The sequence below is a fragment of the Macaca mulatta genome, chromosome 10 (assembly GCF_049350105.2).
Source record: "Macaca mulatta isolate MMU2019108-1 chromosome 10, T2T-MMU8v2.0, whole genome shotgun sequence".
Classification (NCBI taxonomy): Eukaryota; Metazoa; Chordata; class Mammalia; order Primates; family Cercopithecidae; genus Macaca; species Macaca mulatta.
The window spans coordinates 1145322-1168966 of NC_133415.1; the positions used below are offsets into that span (position 1 = coordinate 1145322).

General features: G+C 64.1%; 1 protein-coding gene across 20 annotated transcripts in view; it reads left to right on the forward strand.

Moving 5' to 3' along the window:
* PLXNB2 (plexin B2) overlaps positions 1–23645 on the forward strand; it is a 33371-nt gene that overhangs the window by 4438 nt on the left and 5288 nt on the right. For 3 of the 20 annotated variants that reach the window (XM_015150630.3, XM_077949205.1, XM_077949210.1), the window contains exons 2-27: positions 8884–8936; positions 13063–14161; positions 14528–14710; positions 14799–14927; positions 15605–15705; positions 15861–15987; positions 16384–16537; positions 17510–17624; positions 17698–17806; positions 17916–18017; positions 18651–18743; positions 19102–19183; positions 19299–19456; positions 19539–19687; positions 19841–19949; positions 20090–20226; positions 20394–20564; positions 20963–21092; positions 21194–21421; positions 21533–21709; positions 21775–21914; positions 22084–22184; positions 22314–22543; positions 22621–22802; positions 23199–23265; positions 23495–23641. In XM_015150630.3, the coding sequence (XP_015006116.2) occupies positions 13076–14161; positions 14528–14710; positions 14799–14927; positions 15605–15705; positions 15861–15987; positions 16384–16537; positions 17510–17624; positions 17698–17806; positions 17916–18017; positions 18651–18743; positions 19102–19183; positions 19299–19456; positions 19539–19687; positions 19841–19949; positions 20090–20226; positions 20394–20564; positions 20963–21092; positions 21194–21421; positions 21533–21709; positions 21775–21914; positions 22084–22184; positions 22314–22543; positions 22621–22802; positions 23199–23265; positions 23495–23641 (4407 nt within the window). In that variant the 5' untranslated portion in view covers positions 8884–8936; positions 13063–13075. Of the gene's footprint in view, positions 1–124; positions 195–1611; positions 1883–2346; positions 3126–6042; positions 6061–8216; positions 8272–8503; positions 8650–8883; positions 8937–9472; positions 10061–13062; positions 14162–14527; positions 14711–14798; positions 14928–15604; positions 15706–15860; positions 15988–16383; positions 16538–17509; positions 17625–17697; positions 17807–17915; positions 18018–18650; positions 18744–19101; positions 19184–19298; positions 19457–19538; positions 19688–19840; positions 19950–20089; positions 20227–20393; positions 20565–20962; positions 21093–21193; positions 21422–21532; positions 21710–21774; positions 21915–22083; positions 22185–22313; positions 22544–22620; positions 22803–23198; positions 23266–23494; positions 23642–23645 lie in introns of those variants that run through there. The other 17 variants (XM_077949207.1, XM_077949203.1, XM_077949214.1 and 14 more) reach the window with 17 other exon arrangements.

Here is a 23645-nt window from a genome sequence, read left to right on the forward strand (position 1 = left end):
CAGAAGCAGGAGCGTGGGGGGTCTCTCCTGGGGGAAGCAAGGGAGACTCAGAGGTGGTAGGGTGGCATGGGGGCCACAGCTTGGCGGGATGGCGGGGGGCTTGGGGGTAATCCAAGTCTTTCAGAGACCTAGCCATGGAGAACGGGGTTTGAGGACCAGCAGGAGGTGAGGACTGTGGATCCCGGCCCTGCCAGGTGTGTTTTCAGAGCTGGGGCCTGCTTTGGAGGAGATGGAGGGCACAGAACACTGCTGAGCCCAGGCCCCGTGCCCAGCCCTGCTCTAGCCTCACCGGCTTGACACCAGGGCCTCCCTCCCACCAGTGAGGGGGAGAAGCTATTTTAAGTGGAGCCAGCAGTTGACAGGGGCGAGGGGCAGGTGGTGGGAGGGAGGTGCTCCAGCATGGCCCCCCAGTCCCTCTCAGCCTCAGAGATTGGCCAGGGGAGCTGAGGGGCTTGGCCTCCCCACTCCCATCTTGGCACCAGGCCTGATCTGGTGACCACCCTGAGGGACCTCAGGAGAAAAGGATGTTAGGGAGGAGGGCGGGAAGGCGGGGCACCCCGGGCAGGCCACCCAGGCCCAGCAAAGCTCGCCGGAGGGTCCCCCAGTTCCGCATCTAGACCTAGGGCCCAGTGACCCTTGACCAGACCCTGGGGGGTTCGAAGTCCTCAGCTCCACCACTAACAGAGCAAGCCGTCGCGTGGAGCAAGGGGCTGGACCTGGCCTCCAGGGGCACCCACCTCCCCACACAGCGCCGGCCACGGGCCACACCTCCCACTCACTGACCTGCCCCCACTCTGAGATGGGCATTTCCTCATTGGGAAATCCCGGTCCCTCTAGCTTCCCAAAGCCCTGAGTGTTTGCCCCTGTGGGGCCCAGCCCACATCCTGGGGCGCCTCACTCTTGGCCTGGACCCAGATCCTGCGCAACACCCTGTGCCTCACCAGCCCCCAACTCATCCTGGGCAGACACAGCCCCTTTCCTCTTTTGAGACGGCCCTGCCTCTGCCCTCCCTTCCCCCATGCCACCCCCAAGTCATCCTGGGCAGATGCAGCCCCTCTCCCCTGCTGAGACGGCCCTGCCCCCGCCCCCTTCCCCCATGCCACACACGGCCCCTCCCTCAGGGCTCCAGGCATGCCAGGCTCTGAGACCCCCACTGCCAAGATCCCAGCTACCCACTGCCTCTCTCAACCCAAGTGCCCCAGCCTGAGGCATCTCTCCCAGGCTCTTTGTACTGGGGGCGAGTTCTGGGTGTTGGGGTGAGACCCTGTTGGCAGAGCTCTTCCGGCAGCACCCAGCCGTGTGTGTCTGCACATGTGTGGTCATGTGTGCAAGCGGTGTCTGGCACACAGGCTTGGCGCGGCGCCCCAAGCTAATTGTGGGGTTCAGCAGTGATGGGAGAGGCGGGGCTGGGGTGACCGCTGAGGCTCTGACAGGCTGACGGGGAGATTACAGGCCTTGCTTACTGCTCACTGGCTAGGGCCTCACCCATCCACCCCCCACGCCCACCCCGGGGGTGAGAAGGGGGCTGTGGGCGGGGGCTGGTCCTGAGCCAGCTGCATCCAGGCAGGACCTGGTCTCTGAGCAGCTGGGTGCTGTGGGGTTGAACTGGAAAGGGGGAGATGCGTGGGGGCCACTCAGAGGAGAGCCTGCAGGTGGGGCTGGGCACCGGTGGGCCCGGAGGCCTCCTTTCAGGAGAGACTCCAAGTGACCGAGCCCCAGAATCCCACGAGAGTCCTTCCGTGGCCGCCGGCTGTCTGACCACACGTCCCGTCCTGATGAGCTAGTGGTTCCTGCAGTGGCCACCGGTTTCATGTGTGTGCCCCGAGCACCTGGCAGTGCCCGCCCCTCCCGCAGGAGGTCCTCAGGAAGCACAGGGACATCGGTGGGTGCCTTGCGCTGCCCAGATTTCTGACCCGAAGGACCGCTGTGTAGCAAGAGGGGGCTACAGCTGTGCCCAGGCTGGACAGGATGGGGGCTGGGACCCCAAAAGGGGTGGCTGAGGAGAATGGTTCTGCAGGCCTGGCGCATGTGGGGACAGGGCACCATAGCCAACTGGATCCCACCTTCTGTCAGGGCTGGCGAGGACCCTCCTCCAGATGCGCCAGTGGGCGGTGGCCAGAGAGGAGGCTGAGGAGGGCCTCGAAGCTGTGTGTAGGATGGGAGGGCAGCCTGCGGCCCGGGTCTAGGGAACCCACCATATACAGGGACTTCACTTGGTACCGAGGCGGGGAGGGGGCTGGGGTGGGTGAGGCAGGGAGGGGGCTGGGGCAGGCCCCTTGGGCATGGCCAGGTGAGCTCAGGGGGTGCCTGAGGGCCAGGGCTAGATACAGAGTGCCTGGGTACCAGGTGGCCTGGGTGCGTCAGGAGGTGTGGACCAGTGGGGCCTGTGACCAGCCCGGCTGGAGCAGGTGACAGGAGGAGCTGGGGCTTCTTGAGGCACCCCCAGGATCCTGGGCTGGTGACCCCGTCGCTGCCGCCAGCCAGGGTGACTTTTCCTGCTGGGACCCAGAGCCCAGACTGCAGGGGAGGCTGGCCCCAAAGAAGGAGCCCCGCCCTGGAACCAGGCTGGCGGGGAAGGGGCGCGACGGCCTCCACCTGGGAGGGGTCCTCGGCCGAGAGTCCAGCGGGGATCGCTGTAGACGCTGACGCGAGGCTCAGGCCGCGACGTCAGTCTGTCCCTGGAGCCCCGCCCCGCCCCACCCCAGCTCCTAGGTCGGGTTGCGCCGGGAGCGCTCGGCCTTTGCTCCGGGTGAGTCTGGCCTTGACCCTGGGTCCAGAGTCCTGCGGGAGGCTGTTCTGGGCAGGGTCGTGCATGATTGGCAGCTGGGCCGGGAGGGGCCGAGCCCTGAGACCGACCCGGGGCACGGGCGGAGCCACCACCGGCAGGGCGGAGCCGCTCCCCGCGCCCCTTCCCCGGGCCGGAGGACTTAGGTAATGGCCGTTCGCGCGCTCCGATGTGCCTGACGCCAGGTGAGCGCCCCGCGGGGACGATGTCTCCTGCGCTCCTGTGACTGTCGCCGCCACCGTCATTGTTACTCGGGTCAGGCTCCCACCCGCCCCTGGGTTCCCGGCCTGGTGAGGTTTGTCCCAGAGGCGGCCACGTGCTCCCGCCAGGTGCGCGCCAGGTGCGCGGGGTCGAGGGGCGGACGGGGCGCCGGAGTCCCCGGGAGGTGGCCGCGGAGCTCAGGCTTGCGGGGGGCAGTGGGCGGCGCCGAGGAGGCCCGGGCCTAGTCCCCGCGCTTCCTGGCCCCGGGCGCGCTTTGCCCCTGGCTCCCTGGCAACCGTTCTGCGCCCTCCGGGGAGTCTGGCGGCGCCGGCGCCGGGGGGAGGGGCTGTGCCACCTGGGTCTGTCCGGGAGGAACAGTCCAGGGCGCTCCACACAGGCCGGGGTGCCAGCCTTTGGCTCTGGCCGGGTACCGGGCTCGCAGACCCACCCAGGAGGCACTCCTCCCCGCCCCGCTGGCTCCGGGGGGACCGCCCCCGCCTCCTGGGCTGAACTCTGGCCCGGGTCAGCGGCGGGTGAGGCTGGGTGGCGGGGCCGCCGGCTCGCCCTCGCCGGGTCTCCCGCGCGCTCTCGGACCAGTCCCTCCCGCGTCTACCCACGGGCGCGGTGCTGCGGGGAGGGGCGGCCGGGGTCCTTGCCGACCCCCCAGGCCCCCGCCCCGCGGCGCCCCCCTCGAGCTTGTTTTGAAAACGGCGGAGGCTGGGATTCGCCGGCGCTCCTGTTTTGTTTCCTCTGATTTGTTTAGCGCTCTGGGCTAATTGCAGATTTGCGTGTGTCGCTAGCCTTGGCCCGGCCCTCTGGCTGCTGGCTGCGGGGGCTCCCTGGCTTCTCTGTGACGCCTGTCTCCCCGTTCCCGGACGGCAGCTCTCAGATGCGTCTTGGCCTTGGGGCAGCCAATCGCTCACTTTGTCGAGGCTGCTTCACCCGCCCCCGCACCGGGGTCCCCCAGTGCAGGGCCTGTGCCCACCCCAGTCCTTTGAGCCCCGGAGGGCCGCACAGCCTTAGGACCCCTGCGTGCTGCACCGCAGCAGTGGAGGGTTGTGCTCATGCCACCCCCTCCCGTCCTCCCAGGCCTAGGCCTGAGCTGTCCTAGTTCTCCATGGCTGCTGCTGCTGCCTGGGTCCCCATCTTGGCCCCGGTCTGGCAGCTGCCCATCCACCTCCTCTGCCCCCTCCTCTGGCCCCTGCCCTCTCTGGTTCCCCTGCCAGAGCCCACAGCCTGGCCTGGCCAAGAGCAACCCCCAAGCTGGGCCCCTCCTCCCACTGGGCCTGACTGCTTTGTGCTGGTTTGATTTTAGCATTAAGAATAGCTTAGTCTGGCTGGGTGTGGTGGCTCACGCCTGTAATTCCAGCACTTTGGGAGGCCGAGACAGGCGGATTGCCTGAGCTCAGGAGTTCGAGACCAGCCTGGGCAGCATGGTGAAACCCCATGTCTACTAAAATACAAAAAATTAGCCAGGTGTAGTGGCGTGCACCTGTAGTCCCAGCTACTCGGGAGGCTGAGGCAGGATTAATTGCTTGAACCCGGGAGGCGGAGGTTGCAGTGAGCCAAGATCGTGCCCCTGCACTCCAGCCTGGGTGACAGAGTGAGACTGTCTCAAAAAAAAGAAAAGAAAAGAATGGCTCAGTCTGTTTGCTTGAAAATACTGAAAGGCAGAACCCCCAATTTTAGCCCCCCTGCTGAACCGTCTCCCAGTGCAGCCAAGACTTGGGGCAGTCTCAGAACCAAGGCTGGCAGGAGTTGGGGGACCTGGCAGCCCCCACTCTTGACTTCATCTGGAGTAGGGCTCTGTCTTTCCCCTTTAGATGCCTGTTGTTTACCTTTTTTTTTTTTTTTTTTTTTTTTTTGAGACGGAGTCTCGCTCTGTTGCCCAGGCTGGAGTGCAGTGGCCGGATCTCAGCTCACTGCAAGCTCCGCCTCCCGGGTTCACGCCATTCTCCGGCCTCAGCCTCCCGAGTAGCTGGGACTACAGGCGCCCGCCACCTCGCCCGGCTAGTTTTTTGTATTTCTTAGTAGAGACGGAGTTTCACCGTGATAGCCAGGATGGTCTCGATCTCCTGACCTCGTGATCCACCCGTCTCGGCCTCCCAAAGTGCTGGGATTACAGGCTTGAGCCACCGCGCCCGGCCCCCTCTTGTTTACCTTTACCTGGTGAGGGGGGTGGGAGACAGACTCAGCCTGTGCAAGGGGCCTGGGGCTGCTGGTCAGAAAAAAAAAGGGGACCTGAGGAGGGGACCACAGGCGCCCAGCCAGCAAGCAGCTCCTGCTCCCTCCTAGACTGTCTAGGGCAGAGGGGGGAGGCCCAGCATCCCTGGGCTGCCCTTGGCCCCCATCAGAGTTCTGATTGGGTGAGGAGACCCTTCTGCTCTGTTGGCCTGGGGGTGACCTAAGGGTGCAGGTGTACTTTCTAGCTCCCACCCCTGCATGTCGCCACCCCTTCCTGGCTCACTGAGTTTGGACCGGCAGGTGCCTAGTGGCCAGATCCAGTGTTGAGACTTGTTGGGGCAGGGGGTGGGGGTGTGTGGCCACGCCCTGTGGGTGAAGACCACAGACCACAGAGAAGGCCAGTCCCTCAGGGGCTGGGTTAGAGAGGGTGTCTCTGGGACTAAAGGATGGGCAGGGGCTTTCTGGGGAGCACGGTGAACACAGACTTGGGAATGCCGTGAGGCAGCATTCCCTGGGTGCCTTCTCTGAGTGGGCACAGCTGTAAAGATTTCCACACCCACTCAACCTCAAGGCAGCCCTCTGAGGTGGGTGCCATAATGACCCCAGACTACCTATGGGGAAACTGAGGCACAGAGCACCTTTCTGAATGGCCCACATGAGCCAGCCAGAACGTGACAGACCTGGGGTGTGAACTCACTGGTGTGGCTCCGGAGTTCAGGCCTTGAGGTCTGTGTGTGCAACAGCCTCGGGTGTGACCACAGCCACCTAAGGAAGAAGCTCCTTTTTCTGGGATAGCTAAGCGGGAATCCTGTGAGAGGGAGATGGAGCCTGGCTCAGTATTGAGAGCAAGATGGATGGAGGTGGGAGAAGCCAGAGGCGGAGCAGAGGAGGTAGACTTGGGCCAGGAAGGGCCCCAGGCTGAGGGTGGAGGGATCCTGGTGTTCTTCTCTGGGAGGGGTAATCCATGGCCTTCCTCCACTGTGAGGGCCAGGGGAGAGGACAGCAGGAAGCCCCCTCCAGGAGAGTGAAGTATGGGCCCTGCCTCTGGCTTCCTGAGTGGATCGATCTCTCGGGGGAGGTCGTTCTAGGGGGCGCGGGATGGGCAGGGAGGAGGCCAGCCTCCCCTGACCTTGGCTGATCCCCCCAACCCCAGGGCCTGGGCTGGTGGAGGCTGGGGCCTGGGGGTGTGCTGCAGGGAGAAGTTTGGGGGCTGCAGGAGGCTGAGGGAGTGGGCACAGGAGCACACAGGCTGGCATGGTGTCCCTTCAAGGTGGCAGGTCTGGGGCCACTGTGCCACCGCCATGGCTGCCACCTCCTTCAGGAGCTGCAGTCTCCACTCCAGTCCCGGCGGGTCCCGGCTTTCTCAGGAGGCCCGGTGCTGCCCTGTGCTTTGGCTTCTGAGTTTGCCAGAGGAGTTTGCCCTTTTCACAAAGGCGCTGTTGAGTCTCAGGTCGAAAGGACACTCTCTGCCCATCAAACCTCATCCTCCCCCAGCCCTTTGGCCGGGTTAACCCTTACCTGTGCGGCACGGTAGCACAATCCATGCACAGCTGTGACGCTCACCTCCCTTCCCGCCTCCCCGCTGCTGGTGTTACTGCATGTCCAACCCTGGGTCCTGCTGCACAGGGCACATGAGGATCCTGGTGGGGTGGGAGGAGAGCGGGGCCTGGCCCTGCCGGAGGAGGCGCTTTGCTGGCACCCAACCTGGCCAGGCTGGAGTGGACTCTGGGGCCTGAGCAGGATTCAGTAGCCGAACCTTGGTTGTGGTGGTGGCTGTTGAGGGCCTGGAGAGTCACGTCCTGAGGCAGAGTGGAGCCTACCTTCTTTTTTTTTTCTTTCTTTCCTTTTCCTTTTTTTTTTTTTTTTTTTTTTTGAGACAGAGTCTTGCTCTTTCCCTAGGCTGGAGTGCAATGGCGCGATCTCGGCTCACTGCAACCTCAGGTGATCCGCCTGCCTCAGCCTCCCAAAGTGCTGGGATTACAGGTGTGAGCCACCGTGCCTGGCTCAGCTTCTTCTTTAGACAAGCAATATGTAAATATAGTCTTAAACTTGTGTTCTGCTTTAATCTTAGAGTCAGGGTCTCGCTCTGTTGCCCAGGCTGGAGTGCAGTGGCACAATCACGGTTCACTGGAGCCTAAACCTCCTGGGCTCGAGCTACCCTGCCTCAGCCTCCTCAGTACCTGGGACTTCAGGCTGCACCACCACACCCGGCCAGTTCATGGTGTAGTCCAAGTTCCTTGAACTGTTTTGTTGTGGGGGGGGGGTGTGCGTGTGTGTCTGTGTGTGTGTATGTATTTTAAGACAGTATCACTCCGGCCCGGGCTGGAGTGCAGTGGCCTCCTCCTTGCTCCCAAAGTTCACCACTATTTTCTTTTCTTTTTTTGAGACGGAGTCTCGCTCTGCTGCCTAGGCTGGAGTGCAGTGGTGTAATCTCTGCTCACTGCAACCTCTGCCTCCCTGGTTCAAGTGATTCTTCTGCCTCAGCCTCCTGAGTAGCTGAGATTACAGGCGCGTGCCACCACGCCTGGCTAATTTTTGTATTTTTAGTAGAGATGGGGTTTCACCATGTTGGTCAGGCTGGTCTTGAACTCCTGACCTCGTGATCTGCCTGCCTCAGCCTCCCAAAGTGCTGGGATTATAGGCGTGAGCTACCGCAGCCAGCCACTATTTTGAATTTGGATTGAGGCCTTCTGGAGCCTCTCAGAGATGGATGGGGCCAAACCCTGCACTCAGACTTCTCTATCAGAGTCAGCACAGACGCACGTGCATCTACCATGTAGTCTTGCACAGTATCCTCTGGTGGGATGCTGGGTGGCTGCCACATTTTCGCTAAAGCCAACCATGCCAAGAAGCACCCTGGGTCTGTGCCTCCCTGTGGGTAGAGTGGGTGTTTATCCAGAACTAGAAGATACAATAACAAGGGAAGATACAATAGCAAGCATTGCTGAATGCTACAGTGTAACACTCTGAGACTTTTTTGTGAATGAATTCATTTAGTCCTTATAAACCCCTGGGGGTAGCTCATTATTCATTCTCCATTCCACAGATGGGGAATGAGGCACAGAGAAGTTAAGTAACTTGCCCAAGGTCACACACAGCTAGTAAGTGAAATTTCGGGGTCATGGGTGTGTATATTTTTCAGAAAGCAACTTTTTTTGTTGTTGTTTTTGAGATGGAGTCTGACTTTGTCGCCCAGGCTGGAGTGCAGTGGTGCGATCTCCGCTTACTGCAAGCTCCACCCCCCGTGTTCACGCCATTCTCCTGACTCAGCCTCCTGAATAACTGGGACTACAGGCGCCCGCCACCACGCCTCGCTAATTTTTTTGTATTTTTAGTAGAGACGGGGTTTCACTGTCTTTGCCAGGATGGTCTCCATCTCTTGACCTCGTGATCCACCCGCCTCGGCCTCCTAAAGTGCTGGGATTACAGGCGTGAGCCACTGCGCCCGACCTCAGAAAGCAACTTTTATTTTAAGCAAAGTAATAGCCATACCTAATTTAAACAGGCAGAAAGCCTCTGACAGAGGGGAGTGCCAGGAGCCCTGGAGGTGTCTGAGGAAGGGGCTGCGCAGGAGCCAGAGGAAGAAGGCAAAGGCCAGATAGGGTCCTGTGGGTTATTTCTTCCCCCAGCCCCCACCAGCATGGGACAGAGGTAGGGGGCTCCTCTTGTGACTGGGCTCCTCTTGTGACCGGCGTCTCTCCTTTGCCTCCTAGAGAATCTCGATGCTGGCCTGGAGCAGAAACTGAGCTGGATCACTGGAGCCTCGGTGAGGGGGCTGCACCCCACCTGGGAAAGGCAGTGGGTGGCTGGGGCCATGTGGACAGGGAGGCTGGAGGTATCTAGAACTGCCATGTGGTGTCTGCAAGCCTCTGTCCAGCCAGGTTTCAACCATACGTGTCACTCTGCTGCTCCTCCCATGGCCTGGCCTGGATGGAAGTGGGGAGCTTCCCTGCCCACAGCACGCTGTGAGGCCCCCCGGTTCTCTGAGGCCAAGCTTTCGCTCAGGTGGAGTGGTCTGCCGTGAGACTGGAGCACCGGGTTCTGGGACATTAGGGCTGGGAATTTGGGCGTTGGGGGTGTGGTGATGGGGGTGCCCGTGCAGACGCTTGGTGGGCCAGCAGCAGCCAGAGTTGGTGTGGTCTCCTGAAAGTGCCCCTCCGAGCTTCAGCCAGGAGGAAGGCACCAGAGGGCCCGAGGAAATCCCCGCCAGCCCCATAAGTGGGGGTCCCAGGAGGGCTTCAGAACAGGAAATGCCTGCCGCCCGCCCTCCCTCCTGTTCCAGGAACACAGGCAGCAGGAAGTGGAGCTGGCTGTGCCGGGCGCCTCCTGCACTGCCTGAGCTTTGCTGCTGGTCCGGTGGGTTGCCCTTTGCTCCTGGGCCTGGGCAGGCAGGTCACCTGAGGCCTTGTTTGTCCAGGAACGAGAAGGCAGCTGCTACCTGTAGGGTGTCACCCCAGCGTCGCCTGCCACCCTGGAAGGCCTGGGCCGGCAGGGCCCTAGGAGCACGGGCCGAGTCAGGCTTTCCCTGGTGGCACACGGTGGTGTTTATTGAGCACTTAGGGTGTGCCAGCCCCTGGCAGGGACAGCAGAGCCTTCTTCCGGCACCGGGGCCCCTACAGCCCTGGTGGGTGGGTGAGTGGCTTCCCTGGGTGGAAGCTGATGGGGACGGGTGAGGGGTGGCCGGTGGGGGCCCAGATCCATTGCTTTTCCTGGGGCTGGGGGCGCCGCAGGGTTCTCCAAGCTGCCCCACCTCAGTCCGGGTCAGATCCGAGGGGACCGTGGGCCCCGCCCCCGCGCCGCCCCCGCGCCTCCTTCCCGGCTGCGGCGCATTCCATTCATTCCCGGGAGCCGTGCAGGGCCAGGGCCGAGGCCACCGCCGAGCTGGGCCGGGTGAGCTGGGCCGGATGAGCCGGGCCGGGACGGGAGGGCAGCAGGCCTGGGCGCAGGGCCGAGGGGCCTGGTTGTTGCCTGTTGCCTGCCCCCGCTGGCGCCACTGGGTGCACTTAGAAGGCAGGGGCCTGCGGGACCTGCCCCCGGATGGCCGTGGGTGGGAGGGGGGCGCGGCAGGGGTTGGGGGGCCTTCGGGCAGGCGCTGCCCCTCCCTGGTAGGGCCATGGGCTGGAGCTGTCGCCTGTGGGCGTCTCCTGGAGGCCTGGGACTTCCATACCCTCCTCTCCTCTCCCCCTGGACAGGCCACTGAGCCACAGCGGGGGACCCTGGCTGAGCTGGGCATAGACCCCCCTCCCCCAAGGTCGCGCCCAGAGGTTCCCGTGGGCTCGTAGAATCTTCCTGTCTCACTAAAACCAGCATCTTCTGGCTGATCACCCCTGTCAGGGTGAAGCCTGGGGTCCCCTGGCCCTGCCCAGCCTCTGCCATCAAGTGGCCAGGAACTCCCTGGCCTGTGGGTGTCACCCCTCCCAGCGGCTGCTGCGCTCGTGGGCACCTGGGGGCTCCAGGGGTTGGGCAGCAGCTGAGCACTGAATCCCCGGTGCAGGGAGGGGGTTCTGTGTGGCGCAGGAGCTGCCTGTCTGATGGGCACGTCCTCAGGGAGCAGGAAGGCCAGTGCAGCCCCATCTCACTCATGCGGGCCCTAGGGTTGTTCAGATGTTGTCGGTTGGTTGCATCTTGGTCGCACCTCAAGAGATTTCAGGAAGCGTGAGGGCAATCCGAACGGGGTGCCACGGGCAGGTGGAGGGCGGCTGTGCCAGTAGATGCAGCTTCACCCAAAGCTGAGGCTCGGGAGAAACACCTCCCCTGGCTACAGAGCAACAGAGCGGGCTTCCTTGCCCTCCTGGGAGGAGAGGCCACAGGGACCGGGGGCTGTCAAAGGGTGGAGAAACGCAGTGGTCAGAGGCCAAGCTGCTCCCACTGCAGGTCAGAATCCTAGCCCCACCCATGCCCGCAGTGTGGCTTTGGGCAAATTTCACTCCGTGCCTCAGTTTCTTCACTTGAGAAATGGGTCACAAGGCTGTCATGGCTCAGCCTGGCCGTCAGAGACAGAGATGTGGAAACATTTGCATTTTGTGACTTGTTCTTTCCACACTTAAAACTTTTTTTTTTTTTTTTTTTTGAGACAGAGTTCCACTCTGTCACCTAGGCTGGAGTGCAGTGGCGCAATCTCGGCTCACTGCAACCTCCACCTCCCGGGTTCAAGTGATTCTCCTGCCTCAGCCTCCAGAGTAGCTGAGACTACAGGCGGGTGCCAGCATACTCGGCTAATTTTTTGTGTTTTTAGTAGAGACGGGGTTTTTCCACGTTGGCCAGGCTGGTCTCAATCTCCTGACCTCGTGATCCGCCTGCCTCGGCCTCCAAAAGTGCTGGGATTACAGGCATTACAGGCGTGAGCCACCAGGCCCAGCAGAACTTTCAAATAGGTGGTGAGAAAGAGGATTGCGTTTCGAGGGGATGAGACGTATGCAGGGAGGTGACACTTGCGGTGGCCCGAGAGGGTGTGGCAGTCCCTCTGGAGGCACGGCGTGGGCCTGCACAGGGAGGTGGGGGAGGCCAGGGCCTGCATCCCTCGTGACCCTTTGCCATCAGGTCTGGACCCCCTTGGCACCTGCCATGTCAGGGCTGCCCTGTACACCTGGGAGCCCCCAGGGTTGGTGCACTCAGGGAAGATGACAGTGGGCCCAGGAGTGGGGGTGGTTGGGAGCATGAGGCGGGGGCACTGGCAGGGAGGCTGATGCAGGGATCACTGGCCAGGATGGAGCAGGGTCCCTAGCGTGAGAGGGACGGACCACCTTGAGGAAGAGCTCAGAGGCAGAAGGGCCCTGTCTGCCACTTGCATCTGAGCCCCCAAGATGCCACCTGAGTTTGGTAGGGAAGGAAGGAGGGAGAACCACACATGTCCTGGGTGGCCTTGGATCGTCCTTCTGTTGGGAGACCCTTAACTCAGCCTGGTCCTCAGAAGCTCACCTGTCACATCACACATCCCCCTCATCCACCCAGACCCAGGCCGGACGCAGGCACAGACACCACACCGAGACGTGCTCAGTTACACACACACGGACACAGCCTGTCTAGCCCGAACACTTGGGGGCCTCCCCTTCTGAGACCTGGTGGATTTGGAGCTGCTCACGGCTCCCCAGGTCCCCTTCTTGCCTCCCCTGTGTCCCCATCAGACGCTCTGCCCTGGGGGGTGGCATGGGCCAAGTGCGAGGAGTGGTGGGTGATTGCTGGCTTCCACTGTTGCACCAGGGCAGGGGGCCTGGAGGCGGTCAGGCCGCCTGGGGCTCTGGTGGACAGTTGTAAACAGCATGTGCACTTGCTGGGGTATGCACAGTACACCCCTCGCTCTCACCCGATTCTCCAGTTTCCCCGTGTCCTTCACCCCTCACTCTCACCCGATTCTCCAGTTTCTTGTGTCCTTCACCCCTCGCTCTCACCCGAGCCTCCAATTTCCCGTGTACTTCGCCTCCGCCCCATATGTGAGCTGCCTGTTCCAACGTCCAGGGGTCGGTCTGTCAGCCTGAGCCTATGCGCTGGGGCCAGTGCCTCCCGACCACCTGGAGCTGCTTGGGGTCACAGGTCAGGGGGCATGTGTGTGAGCAGCTGAGAGCCTTTCTGGGGGCGTCGACTCCTTGCCTCGGGACTAGGCCTGCCGGTGTTGTGAGCACCTCCGGGAGGGATCCTGTAGTAGGCAGTGGCAGTGCCTTGGCCCCAGTGGTCGGTCAAGGTGGCCTTGAGGAGGGCTGGGAGGTGGTCTCCAGCAAGATCTTGAGGATGGCGGGGGTGTGAAGCAGGAAGGGGCGGAGCTCCGGGTTCCTCAGTTCGTGGAGTGGCATGATCCTCTCTGTCCCATGTTCTGACGTTTGGGGCAGGGCCCGGAGAGGGATTTGATGGGGGGTCTTCTGGGCCGGGGCTCCCCTGACCCTTCACTCTTCCCACAGGGTGCCGGGGGCAATGGCACTGCGGCTCTGGGCCCTGACCCTGCTGGGCCTGCTGGGTGCGGCGGGCAGCCTGAGGTCCCGCAAGCTGGACTTCTTCCGCAGCGAGAGAGAGCTGAACCACCTGGCTGTGGACGAGGCCTCAGGCGTGGTGTACCTGGGGGCGGTGAATGCCCTCTACCAGCTGGATGCCAAGCTGCAGCTGGAGCAGCAGGTGGCCACGGGCCCGGCCCTGGACAACAAGAAGTGCACGCCGCCCATCGAGGCCAGCCAGTGCCACGAGGCTGAGATGACTGACAATGTCAACCAGCTGCTGCTGCTCGACCCTCCCAGGAAGCGCCTGGTGGAGTGCGGGAGCCTCTTCAAGGGCATCTGCGCCCTGCGTGCCCTGAGTAACATCTCCCTCCGCCTGTTCTACGAGGACGGCAGCGGCGAGAAGTCCTTCGTGGCCAGCAATGACGAGGGCGTGGCCACGGTGGGGCTGGTGAGCTCCACGGGTCCCGGTGACCGCGTGCTGTTTGTGGGCAAAGGCAACGGGCCGCACGACAACGGCATCATCGTGAGCACCCGGCTGCTGGACCGGACCGACAGCAGGGAAGCCTTTGAAGCCTACACGGACCACGCCACCTACAAGGCCGGCTACCTGTCCACCAACACACAGCAGTTCGTGGCAGCCTTCGAGGACGGCCCCTACGTCTTCTTTGTCTTCAACCAGCAGGACAAGCACCCGGCCCAGAACCGCACGCTGCTGGCCCGCATGTGCAGAGAGGACCCCAACTACTATTCCTACCTGGAGATGGACCTGCAGTGTCGGGACCCCGACGCCAATGCCGCGGCCTTTGGCACCTGCCTGGCGGCCTCCGTGGCCGCGCCTGGCTCTGGCAGGGTGCTGTACGCTGCCTTCAGCAGAGACGGCCGGAGCAGTGGAGGGCCTGGTGCGGGCCTCTGCCTGTTCCCGCTGGACGAGGTGCACGCCAAGATGGAGGCCAACCGCAACGCCTGCTACACAGGCACCTGGGAATCTTCTACAACCCCACGGGAATCCCGTGACATCTTCTACAAGCCCTTCCACGGCGACATCCTGTGCGGCGGCCACGCGCCGGTACGGGCCTCTGTGTGTTCTTGCGGGGCCCGGACTGCAGGCGTCCGTGTGTGGGTTTGCGTGTCCCAGCCTGCTGGGGAGGGTGCACGTGAGCAATGTGGCCGTGGTTCTCGCCAGCATGGGTGCTCGCATGGGTAGGTGCTGCGTGTCTCAGTGCCATTCACGCCGGCACCAGTCCCAGGCCTGTGTCGGGCACTGGGTCACACAACAGCACGGTGGGGCTCCCTGCCATGTGGGCCCTGTTCTCGGGACGTGTGTGGGGCACATGTGCCGAGGGGAAGGGCCTGTCCCAAGTCTTGGAGCCCGAGTGGGGAGGGCCCTTCAGGACGGGGGGTCTGCCTGCCGTTGACACGCTGCGGTCCGCAGGGCTCCAGCCAGAGCTTCCCGTGTGGCTCGGAGCACCTGCCCTACCCACTGGGCAGCCGCGACGGGCTCAAAGCCACGGCTGTGCTGCAGCGTGGAGGCCTGAACCTGACGGCCGTGACGGTCACCGCCGAGAACAACCACACTGTGGCTTTTCTGGGCACCTCTGACGGCCGCATCCTCAAGGTTTGGCCCAGGCTGGGGCAGGGAGGCTCTGGAGGGCCTGTCTGTGCACGAGGCCCCTACCCTCACCAGCCTGCCCTCATGCACACAGGTGTACCTCACCCCAAACGGCACCTCCTCAGAGTACGACTCTATCCTTGTGGAGATAAACAAGAGAGTCAAGCGCGACCTGGTACTGTCTGGAGACCTGGCCAGCCTGTACGCCATGACCCAGGACAAGGTGAGCCGGACGCACCGCGGAGAGCACTGCAGGCCAAGTGTGCCCTTATGACAGGCCTGGGGGCCAGAGGAGGACTGGGTGCTGCAGAGCCAGGCCCTTCTCCTTGGGCTGGAAGAGGGGCGGCTGGACGGGTCCCGGGCAGCGTCTCCATCCCGTGTCTCTGGCACTGCCCCTGTATCTGCCACTCCTTCTGTCCTGTGTGGTCTCAACCAGGTCTCTCCCTCCGGCCCCGCCTGTGCCCCGTCCTGATGAAAGGGACCTGGGTGTTCTGAGGGTGGATGGCAAGACGGGGTCCCGGCACAGCCTCTGTGAGCTCAGTCAGTGGGGGACGTGGGCCTGGGCCCCAAGCTTGTGGGGGGTTGGTGCAAGAGCCCCTCAGGCCGGGCCTAGGAGTACCCCTCGGAGGGAACCAGTACAGAGGAGGGGAGCTGCCCCAGGAGACCCCACAGCCAAGACCTCCTGGCTTCCCTGGGCTCCCATCGGGATCCTGGGCGTGGCATGGCCAGCAGGCCAGGGCCACACAGAGCCAGAACTGTTTAACAACAAGCCTGAGGTTTCTGAGGCTTTCGAGGCCCTGGGACAAAGCTGGGTCAAGCTGGCGGTCTGGGAACATCCAGGGTCTGCGGAAGGCCCGTGTGGCCTCTGCCACGGTCCCACTCTCGGCCCCGCTGCCCCAGGTGTTCCGGTTGCCAGTGCAGGAGTGCCTGAGCTACCCGACCTGCACCCAGTGCCGCGACTCGCAGGACCCCTACTGCGGCTGGTGCGTCGTCGAGGGACGGTGAGTGCCTGGGGGGGATTGGGGACACGGCCTGCCTCTGGGATCCTGGTAGGTCATGGCTTGGGTCGGGGGACACACTGCACTGTCCTAGGAGAACAAGACCCCACCCTGGGCTGAGGGAGTCCTAGTGCTGAGGCCGCCCCCTGCGCCTGCAGATGCACCCGGAAGGCCGAGTGTCCACGGGCCGAGGAGGCCAGCCACTGGCTGTGGAGCCGGAGCAAGTCTTGCGTGGCCATCACCAGCGCCCAGCCACAGAACATGAGCCGGCGGGCCCAGGGGGAGGTGCGTGGTGGGGCTTGGGTGGGGGTCCTCGGACCCAGGCTCGGCCAGGTGGGGGCTCCCCCAGGCTAGTAGCTGTTGGGACAGGCAGGGGAGGGCCCCACGTCTCCCCCGCCTGGGCTCCGGGCACTGAGCCTTAGTGATGGAGCCCGCCCTCCGTTGGCTCCCTGGATCCCTGTGACCTGGGTGGGTAGGGGTGGGGCTTGTCCCTATCCAGGGTAGACCCAGGCCTTGTCCCAGGCGGGGTGACCACAGAGGGGCCTGTGTTGGAAGATGCGAAGTCAGGTTCTGGAGGCTCCTCTGGGACGTCCGCCCACACACACAGGGAGGTCGAGTCACGGGTAGGTGGGCAGACAGGACTTGGGGTTCCCAGTGTGAGCTGCAGGGCTCCTCCCTCAGGTGCAGCTGACCGTCAGCCCCCTCCCCGCCCTGAGCAAGGAGGATGAGTTGCTGTGCCTCTTTGGGGAGTCGCCGCCACACCCAGCCCGTGTGGAGGGCGGCACCGTCATCTGCAACTCCCCAAGCAGCATCCCCATCACGCCGCCAGGCCAGGGTGAGGCCCCTTCCCAAGCCCCCAGGTGGCCCTTCTCGGTCACACGGGGCCCTGTGCACGTGGGCTCTTGCCTCTGCTGGCCCCTGGGTGCAAGCTGGGCACAGGCACACTCTGCGGCCACTCCGGGGGCCCAGCCTGAATGAAGCCTGTGGTGGGGTTGCTGTGCGTGGTGGGGAAGGTTCTGGCCCCCAGGGCTGTCTGCAGCCATGCCCCCAGGCCCGTAGCAAAGGTGACTTGTCTTCAGCCTGTTCTCTCATCACGTCCAGAGCAGCATCCGGGTGCCCTGTCCAGCCTGAGACAGTAGGGGCTGTTCCCAGAGGCTGCAGGGCCGCCAGGGCTGTCTGCAGCCACGCCCCCCAGGCCCGAAGCAAGGGTGACTTGTCTTCAGCCTGCTTCCTCATCACGTCCAGAGCAGCATCTGGGTGCCAGGTGCCAGGCCCCGTCGTCTGGGCAGACGCCCCTCACCCCTCCCTGCCGTGTCCAGCCCAGCCTGAGAGAGCAGGGCGGTTCCCAGAGGCTGTAGGGCCTCACATGTGGGCCAGGGCAGGCGTCACGCCCATATCCCTTGAGTTTTGGGGGCAGTGGGGCCACACAGTGACGTGGGCAGGGACTTGGCAGGTCCTACCCAGACTCCAAGGAGCCGCTGCCTTCAGTGCCTGCGGGAACAGAGGGTACGAAAGCAACCTGGCCCTGGGGAGGAAGGCAAACCCCGCACTGGGCCCGACACCCGAACCGAGATCTGATAGCAGGTGGCAGGCCCAGCCCAGCGTGAACGGGCGTCCTGGCAGCCCCACTCGAGATCTGATAGCAGGTGGCAGGCCCAGCCCAGCGTGAGCGCGGGGCGTCCTGGCAGGCGCCATCTGAAGACCAGGCGTCTCCACCTCGGCCCCCAGAGTCAGCCCCAGGGGAGGCTCAGCCCGGCCCTCGGCCCTGCAGCCTCCACCTTGATGCCGTCCCCTCTGTTGTCTGCAGACCACGTGGCTGTGACCATCCAGCTCCTCCTCAGACGAGACAATATCTTCCTCACTTCCTACAAGTACCCCTTCTACGACTGCCGCCAGGCCATGAGCCTGGAGGAGAACCTGCCGTGAGTGTCTCCTGCCCCTCGACCCCGCCCCACCCACGCACCCAGCCCTGCTCACAACCTTCTCTGGACTCAGGTGCATCTCCTGCGTGAGCAACCGCTGGACCTGCCAGTGGGACCTGCGCTACCATGAGTGCCGAGAGGCCTCGCCCAACCCTGAGGACGGCATCATCCGTGCCCACATGGTGAGGGGCCTCGGGGACATGGTGAGGGGCCTCAGGGCCTCGGGGGACTGTTCAGGGCACGGCTGCTCTGCTGTGCCCAGGCAGCACCTGACCAGCTTTGCTCTCCCAGGAGGACAGCTGTCCCCAGTTCCTGGAACCCAGCCCCCTGGTGATCCCCATGAACCATGAGACAGATGTGACCTTCCAGGGCAAGAACCTGGACACTGTGAAGGTGTGGAGGGAGGGGTGCCAGGCGGCGACAGGCTAAGGTGCGGAGGGAGGGGTGCCGGGTGGCGACAGGCTAAGGTGCGGAGGGAGGCTGCGGCAGGCCAGCGACAGGCAGGCTAAGGTGCAGAGGGAGGCTGCGGCAGGCCGGTGCTGATGGGTGTGTGGTAGCCTGAGCTCCACCTGTGCTCCCCAACTCGGGACCCCCACATGAGGTAGAGGGCATAGGATATATCGGGGACAGAAGCCAGGAGGGAGCATGCGGGGGCCTTTGGATGGGACTGAGCAGAGGTGGTGGAGGAGGCAGGTGTGCGGAGGTTGAGGGGCCAGTGCCACCTCCCGAGGAGGGAGCTGTGGGGGCCACGATGCCGGGTGGGCCGGGCGATGCCCTCAGGTGGATGAGTGGTGGAGGTGACCAGGGGACACCCACACAGGACGTTCAGAGGCTTCTGCAGACACAGGTGTTTGGACTCTGGAGTGGCCGAGGGGTCAGCTGGCATGGGAGAGTCTGAGGGACAGGCACGTGTGGGGTGAGGAGAGGGCTCACACTGTAGACACTGAGGAGGGACTGCGGGGGTTCTGGGAGGAGGGCCAGGGTACCAGAGCCGCCCGTCCAGGGTCCTGATGGGTTGGTCTGCAGGGTTCTTCCCTGCACGTGGGCAGTGACTTGCTCAAGTTCATGGAGCCAGTGAGCATGCAGGAATCCGGGACCTTCGTCTTTCGGACCCCAAAGGTATGGCTCCAGGGCAGGCCGGCTCAGTTGCTGGACCCTAGGGCCCAGGGTGGGGTGGCGGGTTACCTCCAGGACTGTGAGGGGAGGGGCAGCAGGGAGACCCCAGGGACCAGAACCCAGCCAGGGGCTTGCCGTGCCCTTCGCTGCTGGAGAAGCCCCCTCTGCCCTCTGCCTCCGGGGGACAGAGTGGCGCAGAGCAGTGTCCGTGGGGTTCCCCAACTTCCGACACCTGAAGGCCTCCCCTGCTGCCCTTGGCTGGGAAGGGACCCGGTGGCCACAGGGTGGTTGCCCTCGTGACCCCCGACCCGCACCCCTCTGTGGGGGCGGGAAGTGCAGTGTGCCTCTGTGTGTTCCCCAGCTGTCCCACGATGCCAACGAGACGCTGCCTCTGCATCTCTACGTCAAGTCTTACGGCAAGAATATCGACAGCAAGCTCCATGGTGGGGGCCACGGGCGGGTGCAGTGGGGGGTGGGCAGGGGGACAGGTGGGCACCGTGGGGACAGGTGGGGGCCGGGCAGGCACGGGGTGACCGCTGATGGCAGCTCTCCCCGCAGTGACCCTCTACAACTGCTCCTTTGGCCGCAGCGACTGCAGCCTGTGCCAGGCCGCTCACCCTGACTACAGGTGTGCGTGGTGCGGGGGCCAGAGCAGGTGCGTGTATGAGGCCCTGTGCAACGCCACCTCCGAGTGCCCGCCGCCCGTCATCACCAGGGTGAGCCCCTCGCAGCCTGGCCCACACCCTCCCGTGCCCCTGGCCTGAGCCCCTCTCTGCTCACCCGGCTCTGCGGTTTCAGATCCAGCCTGAGACAGGCCCCCTCGGTGGCGGCATCCGCATCACCATCCTGGGGTCCAATTTGGGTGTCCGAGCAGAGGACATCCAGAGGATCTCCGTGGCTGGCCGGAACTGCGCCTTTCAGCCGGAAAGTTACTCCGTGTCCACCCGGTGAGTGGACGGCCCTGGCCCGGGCCCCGTCGGCCGTGTCAGTACCCACGCTGGGGTTCAGGTGACGGGGTGGGTGGAGAGGCGGAGGGGGTGAGGGTGTCAGGGTAGGGGTGGGTCGGGAGGGCCTGGGCCACCCTGCCTGTCGTCCGCCAGGATCGTGTGTGTGATTGAGGCTGCAGAGGCGCCCTTCACTGGGGGTGTCGAGGTGGACGTCTTTGGGAAACTCGGTCATTCGCCTCCCAACGTCCAGTTCACCTTCCAAGTAAGCACCTGGCCTCGGGGACCTGCCGAACCCGGGAGGAGGGCTCTGCCCGCCACCTCCCCACGACAGTTACCATCCAGCCCAGGGCTAAGGGTGTCCTGTGCCCCGTCCTCACCCGACTGCCCCTGCGGCTCTTTCAGCAGCCCCAGCCTCTCAGTGTGGAGCCGCAGCAGGGACCGCAGGCGGGCGGCACCACACTGACCATCCACGGCACCTACCTGGACACGGGCTCCCAGGAGGACGTGCGGGTGACCCTCAACGGCATCCCGTGTAAAGTGTGGGTGTCACCGCCAAGCTGCTGAGTCTGGTTGGCCCTGGCCCTGGGTATGGAGGGGGGCACTTCCTGAGACCTGAGTGGCCCTAAGGGATGGCGGGGCCAGCCTGGTTGGGCTGGGGCTGGTCCCGGGGGAGGGGTTGATGCAGACTAGCACCCTCCCTCCCCAGGACGAAGTTTGGGGCGCAGCTCCAGTGTGTCACAGGCCCCCAGGCGACCCGGGGCCAGATGCCCCTGGAGGTTTCCTATGGGGGCTCCCCGGTGCCCAGCTCTAGCATCTTCTTCACCTACCGTGAAAACCCCGTACTGCGAGCCTTTGAGCCACTGCGAAGCTTTGCCAGGTGAGGCTGGTGCGCCCCGCCCCGCCCCACTCTGCCCACACCCAGCTGCCTCCTCAGTGCCCTTGGCTGACTGTGCTGAAAGGAATGTGGTGGGGCTGGTCTGTGCAGCGGGAGGAAGCCTCTGGAAAACCCCACTGCACCCCAGATCCACTTCCTCCTAGAAACCCAGACGGGCACACCACAGGGCTCCATGCTCACCAGGCCCCGCGTGCCCCCCGCCCACGGTGGCACAGTCCCGTGCTCAGCACGGCCCACCGTGTTGCCCCTTTGCCCACCCAGACCCACACATGCACCTGGAAGCCCTGTGTGGGCAGAGCCAGGGTGGGCGGGGACGGGAGGGCAAAGCCTGCAGGGACCACCCTTGCCGGCCGAGCCCACAGCGGCACTGCCCTCCCCAGTGGTGGTCGCAGCATCAACGTCACGGGTCAGGGCTTCAGCCTGATCCAGAGGTTTGCCATGGTGGTCATCGCGGAGCCCCTGCAGTCCTGGCAGCCGCCGCGGGAGGCTGAATCCCTGCAGCCTGTGACGGTCAGTCCTGGTGTGGGCTCAGCTCTGGCACCGGCCAATGGGATCGCGCCAGGAAGGGCAGGGTCTTCACCCGGGGGCTGACGGCTGGGACTTGCCCGCAGGTGGTGGGCATGGACTACGTGTTCCACAACGACACCAAGGTTGTCTTCCTGTCCCCGGCTGTCCCCGAGGAGCCAGAGGCCTACAACCTCACGGTGCTGATCGAGATGGACGGGCACCGTGCCCTGCTCAGGACGGAGGCCGGGGCCTTCGAGTACGTGCCTGACCCCACCTTTGAGAACTTCACAGGTGGTGTCAAGAAGCAGGTCAACAAGCTCATCCACGCCCGGGTGAGGATGGTGCAGCCCCGGGGCTCTGGGTCCCGTTCGGGTCTGGGCTCAGAGCTGGTCCACACGTCCCTAGTTCCCTCCTGCTCACCCTGGCCGCTGCCCCCTCCCCAGGGCACCAATCTGAACAAGGCGATGACGCTGCAGGAGGCCGAGGCCTTTGTGGGTGCCGAGCGCTGCACCATGAAGACGCTGACGGAGACCGACCTGTACTGCGAGCCCCCGGAGGTGCAGCCCCCGCCCAAGCGGCGGCAGAAACGGGACACCACACACAACCTGCCTGAGTTCATTGTGCGTGCACGGGGCGGGCGGGAGGCGCCCCCACGGGACCGCGCTGAACCTGGCCCCCCATGCAGGTGAAGTTCGGCTCTCGCGAGTGGGTGCTGGGCCGCGTGGAGTATGACACACGGGTGAGCGATGTGCCACTCAGCCTCATCTTGCCGCTGGTCATTGTGCCCATGGTGGTTGTCATCGCGGTGTCTGTCTACTGCTACTGGTGAGCCCGCCCCGCGGCTGTGCCAACACCCCCAGCCCTCAGCCCTCCCGCCTCGGCCCCTCTGGCCTCACCCGCCGCCCTGCACAGGCAGGCGTGTAGATCCACCTCCTCATCCGGGTAGCTGAGCAGTCGGCCCGGCAGGACCCAGGAGCCTCCCTGTGCCCCGCAGGAGGAAGAGCCAGCAGGCCGAACGAGAGTATGAGAAGATCAAGTCCCAGCTGGAGGGCCTGGAGGAGAGTGTGCGGGACCGCTGCAAGAAGGAATTCACGGGTAGGGGCCGCTCGGCGGCGGCCGCTCGGGGACTGGTGCTTGGGCTCCTCCTACGGCGGGAATGCTGTGTGTGGTGTGGGGATCAGGGCCCCAGGTGGCCAGGGACGTCTCACGCCAGCCTCCCCCTAGACCTGATGATCGAGATGGAGGACCAGACCAACGACGTGCACGAGGCTGGCATCCCCGTGCTGGACTACAAGACCTACACCGACCGCGTCTTCTTCCTGCCCTCCAAGGACGGCGACAAGGACGTGATGATCACTGGCAAGCTGGACATCCCCGAGCCGCGGCGGCCGGTGGTGGAGCAGGCCCTCTACCAGTTCTCCAACCTGCTGAACAGCAAGTCCTTCCTCATCAACGTGAGCCGGGTGGCCAGCGGGCGGGCGGGAGGGCGCACAGGCGGCGCTGGGCAGGCTCTGACCGCCGGCCCCCACAGTTCATCCACACCCTGGAGAACCAGCGGGAGTTCTCGGCCCGCGCCAAGGTCTACTTCGCGTCCCTGCTGACGGTGGCGTTGCACGGGAAGCTGGAGTACTACACCGACATCATGCGCACGCTCTTCCTGGAGCTCCTGGAGCAGTATGTGGTGGCCAAGAACCCTAAGCTGATGCTGCGCAGGTGCACATGGGCGGGACCGCAAGCGGGGCGACCACAGGGGCTGGTGGCGGGTGGCACAGAGGCCTATTGGGCACCCAGGAGCCGGCAGGTTCCAGCCAGCAGTGGTGGTGGGGGGCAGCCTAGGGGTGATGTCCCTGGCAGCAAACACAAAGCCGGACTCTAGCCCTTCCTGTCCAGCGGTTTCAGCTGGTCACAGCGTAAGTCCTCTGCAGAACAGGAGAAAGGTGGCGGACTTCCCATAAGGGCTGGTGCTGCCACCGGGCAGTCCTCACTGCAGGCCACACCCAGGCCTGGACGGGCGACGCTGGCGCAAGCGTGGCCAGGTGCTTGGAGGAGTCAGTTGGGCCTCAGGAATACTATGGGGTCACTTGCTACAAGGCCTCCCTGCACCCCCAGGTCTGAGACTGTGGTGGAGAGGATGCTGTCCAACTGGATGTCCATCTGCTTGTACCAGTATCTTAAGGTGGGTTACACTGCAGCCTGGCTGGGGGTTGAGGGGCGAGGCAGACTGCTGCCGTTCCCTCCAGTGTCCCCCCTATTTGTACAGCACCTTGAGGTGGGCCCTGCCTGGACAGGTTTGCTTCCTGCCCCTGACACGGTCAACCCTGTCCATGCCTCTGGCCAGGGCTCCGGGGGCCCCTTCCAGGCCTCAAGTCCCCTGACCTCCCAGCCTCCCCTCCATGTTACTCCAGGACAGTGCCGGCGAGCCCCTGTACAAGCTCTTCAAGGCCATCAAACATCAGGTGGAAAAGGGCCCGGTGGATGCGGTACAGAAGAAGGCCAAGTACACTCTCAACGACACGGGGCTGCTGGGGGACGATGTGGAGTATGCGCCTCTGGTGA